Below are 6,837 nucleotides of genomic sequence, written 5' to 3'. Positions count from 1 at the left end.
TATTAAAGACACCACATAAGCGACGTTTCAATTGCTTTACCCTCAAGCAGAGCCGCTCTCTGGCTCCAGCACCGTCCCCCCGCAGTTTTGTCTCAGGCCCGGAGAGGGCAGAGCGGCGCACAGCACCACGGCGCCACATCGCCAGCGCTGCAGAGGTGCGTTCGCCATCGCTGCGCGCCACCGGCTCGGGCTGTCACACACCGCCACGAGCACAAAAAAACAACACGACAGCGTTTGATAAAGTCATTTTAATGGAAAATGTAAAACCCCTTTCAACTTCAATGTACAAAGCATGTGTAACACTTGCACTTTTAACAAATTAAAGCAAGCCAATGTTTTAAAAAAATACATCATTGAATGTATATATGTATATATTTACATAGCATATTAAGTTTAATATTTAGCTTTAAAAGTTCACATAAATTTTACCAAAATGAGACAATTTTTAAATAAATTACACCTTTTGAAAACATTTAATTGTACACTGAATAGCTTCAATAAAATACTGAAGTGTCTGTATTTAATAACTACTTTATATACTTTATATCTTACAAAGTTTACAATTATTTGGCAGTAATTTTCAGATTATGACATGACTGCTGTGCGGACTCAGCAAGATCCCAAATGCAGGCAATAGCTGGTGTTTGTGTCCTACTCTCACAGTAACTGTCTCAATGTAGTGAAAAATATCTGAATTATTTTAGCAAACTGTACAAGTCACATTTACATTTGATCAACAATATAGCATAGAATTTTGTGGGTTTTTTCCAAAAATAAATACATCATCTTAAATCTTTTGACATTTCACAAACTTCATGTACATTATAATACAGGACAGCAGAATGCTGCTGCGTTGTTTGCAAGTCTAAAGTGTAATCACAGTGGCTGTGACATGAAGCTCTACCGTTGCAGTGTCATTAACACGGAAATGCGATGACTACATTTTTCTTGGCACTGATGGTTTGTGAAGCTTAAATTAGTGTGCATACTGGTCGTGTGTTAGAAAATATAACCTCCGCGTGATGTTAACACAAAAAAAGCAGCGAGCGCTTAGTTTTCATCCATATCTTCCACTTCACCTTCGTGAATCTTCAAAGCTCTCACCATTTCTTTAACTGCATGATACAAGATATTTTTAACCTGCAAGAACATCAGACAGATTTTAGTAAGGCCTGCGACTAAGGAAGTCTGCAAAGTAACTGTGTTTAGGACTGCATGGGGAAAAAAGAAAAGAAGGAAGGCTACAGCAAGCCAGTGCAGAAGGGAACACCTCTTTACACATTCTAAAATGTAAGGTGAAATAAATAAAACCAGCAACTCAAGGGAGAGTCATTTGCACCCCTGGCATTCATGCTGCTGCTCATTGTTATTCTGTGTGAACAGCAGCGAGGAAGTAGCTCCACGCACTGCTCCGCATTTCAATGAGCCTGAGCGTGCCCTGCCCTCTCAACAGCTTCCAGAGCAGAATTCATCTCCTACCTGCAGTTTATCATCGTAATTGATTTCTTCCTTTGACAGCCTCAGCTCCTGCGTTAAGTGAAATGACTGTACAAGGTGTTCTGGAGACACAAAGTCTTCGGTCACTTGAACGCAGCTGTGAAAATTTTGCACCTATCCAAAATAACAAGAAGAGGAGACTGATAATTAGTATTTTGGGGTTATTCTGTGGCAGAGATACCTGAGAAAAGAGTGGGCCTTAAGATCTCTTAAACCACAGGCTTATCAGACTACAGGGCGTCTTTATACGCTGCATGTAGAGAGCAATTATCTAAGGTAGCTTCTGGCAAGAGGTACACTCTGAAAAACACGCATCTGCCCGTGCTGCGGCGCGTCTTCCCATAGTCGGCTCTGACGTTAGTTCAGCGTACTCTGCCTGTTATCCCACCCTTCCACCGGCTGCACAGCACCGCTGCTGCGTACGGCTGCCGCACAGCCGCTGCCAAAACACTGCGCGGGCCCCGACGCCACAGCCCGGCTCCACAGCAGCCTTGCCAGGCACAGCTTGCCACCTTCGCTGAAAACTAACTGCTGGTGGAAATTCTTAGAAGGAAAAAAAACACGAACAAAGCAGCAGGGTTCAGAAAGGGGGAAGAAAAGGCACTTTCTTTTTTCCCTGAACACTTCTTATTGATGAGAGGGAGCTACTGAGAGGAACGGACACCATCTCCTGCCACCCAGGTCGTATCTGGAGGACAGGGGAAAGGAAAAATCGCTTCCTGGTTGTGACCTGACTACCAGCTGCTGCTTGTCCTCTTCAGAACCATACGGCGTCAGGTTTTCACCCCCAAACCCTTACAACTTACACAGCACGTCAAAAACCTCATTTCCCCAAATTCCAGTAACTCCTCACCGAGTTGTGTCATGTCAGTTCTGCAACTCTACCAGAGCCTGGGGGGGTGGGCAAACAAACAGTCCCACCCTGCTCAGTACCGAGGGAGATCTGGATACTTTAAGCTCGCGCCTAGCAAAATCCATAGAGGTTTTTGATGCATACTCTAAAATATCTATTGTGACACCTGACATTCAAAAAACCTTTGGGGCCTACACAGCTGAGGACGCAACACGCTTCTCCCTCGCAGGCTTCTCATCTGTTTCAGGTCTCTACCTGCCCTTGTTTCCCTTTCCACCCCATGCAAATCCCACACCACTCTCTCCTCACTAAGCTGCTGATTCCCTCTCCCTCCATTGCAGAATAGGCAGTATTTGTTGCCCTCAGATCTTTCTGCTGTGCCTCAAACCTCCTTCCCTCCCAGGGCCTGTCTTATCAGTGCACAAGTCTTCAGGGGAAGACAGATTTCACCCGGCCGGTCTGGTACCTAACACGGGAAATGCCCTGCTGACAGCCCACAGGCAGCTCTATTTATAATACTGATAACACAAGCCGATACAGTGACACACACAAACACATACATTTAGCAACGATCCCCCCGAGGTCTGCGGGGCGAGGGCTACGGCACTCCCTCGACTGTGCCAGCTCCAGCTGAACCGAGGGAACAGCTTCGCCCTCAGCCCACGCAGAGCGGGGGTTTTCCAGCGGGAGACGGGTGGAGGGTCAGAAAAGCCCCAGGCCTCAGCCTGGGTGGGCAAGGTGACCGGGCACAGCCATCTCTCCCTCCCGTCCTCATGCCGAGGACCAGCCATTTCCCACCAGGCTCTGGGCCCAGCAGCTCTGCATACCCAGCTCCCAGACCTTTATCCTACATCCTTATCGGAACATCGCCAGGATGTCGCGTTACCTCCAGCACGTTATTTTACAATATATATTCCAGCTGTTAAATCAAGATAATACCACTATAAAAAACAACATTGTAATAACCTGTTCTACTATGAACAAGTTTTGCATGTTGCCTGAACAACACATCTCAATCACCGACTCAAGTATTTCTAGCTTTTAATTTATCACTAAAATATTTTACAAAGTTGGAGTCACCAAATTAAAACCCTGGAGGGCATGCGCAGAGGACGGCAGTGATACAGGATCACCCAGAGCGGAGCGGCAGAAAGAGCGAATCACCCAACAGAGGAGTAAAACCCCCCTTTTTCAGCTGGGGGAGTTTCCAAGGAGAGCGGAGGGCTCGTCGTTACAAGCGCCAGAGAGAGAACAAGGCCCGGACGTTAGCAAAGCAGGGGGCACTTCTGACCTCCCCCCCTCACACAGCCAAGGAGAAAGGAGATGCAGTCCTACAGAGCATCACTCGCGGAACATTCAGGGAAGCACCTGCAGAGGAGACCAGTCCAATGCTGAATCTATTTCTGGTTTCCTCCCAAGAGAGCAATTCCCTCCGCAACAGGCACGGACAAGGCTGCTCCGACCGTCACAGCTCAGAGGAGAGGCTCTCCCTCCCACCTCACCACCGGAACAGTCTGACTTGGCCTACTGAAATGATCACAAGGGGGATGTGACTGCTGTCTGCAAGTACACAGGGAGGAGGGGGGAACCTGGGAAGCAAGAGGAAAGCTTTATGCTACCATAGAATATTAAGAACAAGTTATTTTAAAAGCTAGACATGAATCCATAGAAGCTGGGGGAAAAAAAAAGAATATATAGAAGAAATATACACAACCTCCTCCATGTTAGAGCAGCAAAATTCTAGACCAGCACATCAGAAGCACCAGTGCAACAACAATCCTAACTGGCTCCGGCATGGAGGTGTCTGAGCTACACCATGCAGTGACCACAGGCAGCTGGGCTCCCTTACTCCATCCCTCAGCTTGATTTCCTCTGCTCCACAACATTACTGATAGGCAAATAAAAATGTTAATTTACCATCAAATTTATTATCAACTCTCATCCAGTTTTAATTATTAAAGATTCATGATGTGCATGTAAATCTGAAGCAACACGTAAACTTAACCTGGTATGTACTCTTGTTCAGACTTATTTTTAAGCCCTTAAATGTGTTCTGTATTGTATATATGCAGTGTTGGTGCTGATCCCTAAGGTCAGTATTTATGCATTTCTATATAGAGAGTACTACAGACGTACATGAAAGAACACGATGCTTTCAATTCCTCCTACGTGGCAGATTCACAGGAACTTCTCACTGAAGATGAAAAGGTTCTCAGCTTCACCCACTAAGGTTTAAAAACACCACGTTATTAACTCCTTGGTGCCAGAAGCTAGAACATTACCACTTCAAAAGAAATCTGAAGTTGAAAGCCAAGGAGATAAAGATAAGAGTGGTCTTATTTTTGGTCCTTAAACCTATGAACCGCAGGGAAGCCTGGAACAGTCCCACTACTTCACATTTTATATTCTGTATGCCTTTATATAATGCCACATGCTATATAAAACAAATTCCCCAGTATGTTTGTTATTTTCTGTGGGTTTCTTTTTTACTCTTGTATCTGGGATACCTCCCTTGTTTCAAGAGACCAGGGTAAGGTTACTGGAGGATGCAATACAAATCTTACCAACTCTGGGAGCCCTAACTGCTTTAGCCTAACAGGAGCAAACAATAACATCAATGCCAGACATCCCTTCACCTTTGTGAAGCAACATCAAGCCCTGGAGACATGGTACAGTCCCCTGCACAACCTACAACAACCCAAGATTTGGTCACCTGGGTTTGGTGGGTTTTCTTCCCCTTTCTTTTGCCAGAAAACAAATCCACACAGATCATCCAGGGTTAACATACCACCATGTGACCCATCTGAAGACTCACTGGAACAACACGGGAGTCTAGTCTGGGTAAGGTACCTGTTGCTTTCAATGCCCCAGCAACTGACACAGCCAGCAGACAGATTAGGGACATAACACCTGTCATCACTACACCCCAGTCATTTTTTTCATAGAGAAAACCCTACCGCCCTGGTCACAGTGACACGGTAAGCCATTGCTTCCTCTCTGCCCAGAAGAGGCGGTGGTTGGAAGCCGATCTGCAGACCAGAAACCAAATAGCATCTTCTTCAGAAAGGCCTGGCCTCACTTGAACCCGGGTGGAGATCACTGATAAATCTTTAACAGCAAGATGGTTTACAACCCCTACTGCAGGGTGGGGGTGCTCCTCATTCCTTGACAGTCAGCTAATTAGTGGTGCTTGACAGCTGGCAAGACAGCAAGAAAGCAGGCTCCATTTCCTGCTGAAACAGGAAGTGGCTCATGGAGTGAAAAAAAAAATAAATCTACAACTGGCCAAAAATCATGTCTAAACAATTGTACTTTCTTCCTCTTTTCACCAAGGAGAAGCAATTTGCAAACTGTGAAAAAAAACTCCATCAAACAAAATGAGGTAACAAACCCTATGTGCTAGGAGAGGACTGAAGCTTGCCACACAAATGCATACTGTTTCTCCAGGACTGCCCTGCTGGCAGCACTTTTTCTACCGTAACTAAGAAGTAAATCAGCCCAGCTGCTGCCAAGGTGATACCACTCTTTCTGATGGTAAGGAAAGCTGCTGACAGGACAATGATGGCTCCTGGCGATTGATGCACCTTCTGTGTAAAAAGGAACTTAATGCAGAGCAGGAAAACGTCCTCCAAATCCTGCTACAGAAACACCTTGTTACACCCAAATAGTCACTACAATTCTCCTACAGCCAGAGACAAGAACAATGACACCTGACATCCAGCTATTCTTATGTGCTTGGGTTGCTCTCCCTGCCTCTCTGGCGTTAGGTTAACTTTTGGTTTAGAAGACAAAAAATACTAACCTGGCTTTGCCGTAACTAACACCAGTTTATTTAGAAACTTGCTAATGAAATGAAAAGTGGAAAAAAGTGGTTAACAGTAGTCTGCTCATTTTCATTTTAAAGGAAAAAAGGAACAGTATATTTCAAGCATTCAAGTTGCTGTATGTTAGTACTGACTAGTCATCTACACAAGCAGATGTACCTTATTATACATTCCTATACACTAATAGCTACCAGTAAGAAAATAAAATCTGAGTACAGATGTAGTAACGCCTTTGAAAAAAAGTTATTTTATTGATGTTATTTGATCCTGTGTGTCTTTAAACAGATGTACATTACCTGATGAAGTGCGCCTGCTGGTAGAATAATAGCATCACCAAGAAACTGAATAACTGTACAGGTTTTTACTCCGTATTCGTCCAGAAGTCTTTGGCGAAGTTTTTTGTTCACATACCAACTCTGATCACGTATTGGATCATGCTCCGGTAAAACTTCTAAGCCTTGCTCTTTTGCTATCTGTAAGTACAGAAAAGATCCCACGTCACTTTCAAAAGAAGCTGAACCTTTTGCTGAGAAGTTGCTAGTATACTTAACTTACGAAGCCACACTTCTGTGTTCCCAATACCCAAGTGAGAATTTCAGCTAGGGATTCAAAAGAGGCTCAAAGGAACTGGGAAGTCCTACTGAACTGAAGACATCTGCAGAA

General features: G+C 44.8%; 1 protein-coding gene across 9 annotated transcripts in view; it reads right to left on the bottom strand.

Moving 5' to 3' along the window:
* Window positions 1-233: 233 nt before the first annotated feature.
* The window catches only part of JMJD1C (jumonji domain containing 1C), a 110,007-nt gene continuing 103,403 nt past the window's right edge, over window positions 234-6,837 (bottom strand). For all 9 annotated transcript variants that reach the window (XM_068397426.1, XM_068397425.1, XM_068397421.1 and 6 more), the window contains 3 exons: window positions 6,471-6,647; window positions 1,480-1,611; window positions 234-1,140 (listed from right to left, as the gene is read on the bottom strand). In XM_068397426.1, coding sequence (XP_068253527.1) covers window positions 1,051-1,140; window positions 1,480-1,611; window positions 6,471-6,647 — 399 coding nt within the window. In that variant the 3' untranslated portion in view covers window positions 234-1,050. The remainder of the gene's footprint in view (window positions 1,141-1,479; window positions 1,612-6,470; window positions 6,648-6,837) is intronic.

Source organism: Nyctibius grandis, chromosome 4 (genome assembly GCF_013368605.1).
Source record: "Nyctibius grandis isolate bNycGra1 chromosome 4, bNycGra1.pri, whole genome shotgun sequence".
In the NCBI taxonomy this organism is placed as follows: domain Eukaryota; kingdom Metazoa; phylum Chordata; class Aves; order Nyctibiiformes; family Nyctibiidae; genus Nyctibius; species Nyctibius grandis.
Note: the sequence above shows the minus strand (reverse complement) of the source record. Positions and strands in the feature narration are given on the sequence as shown.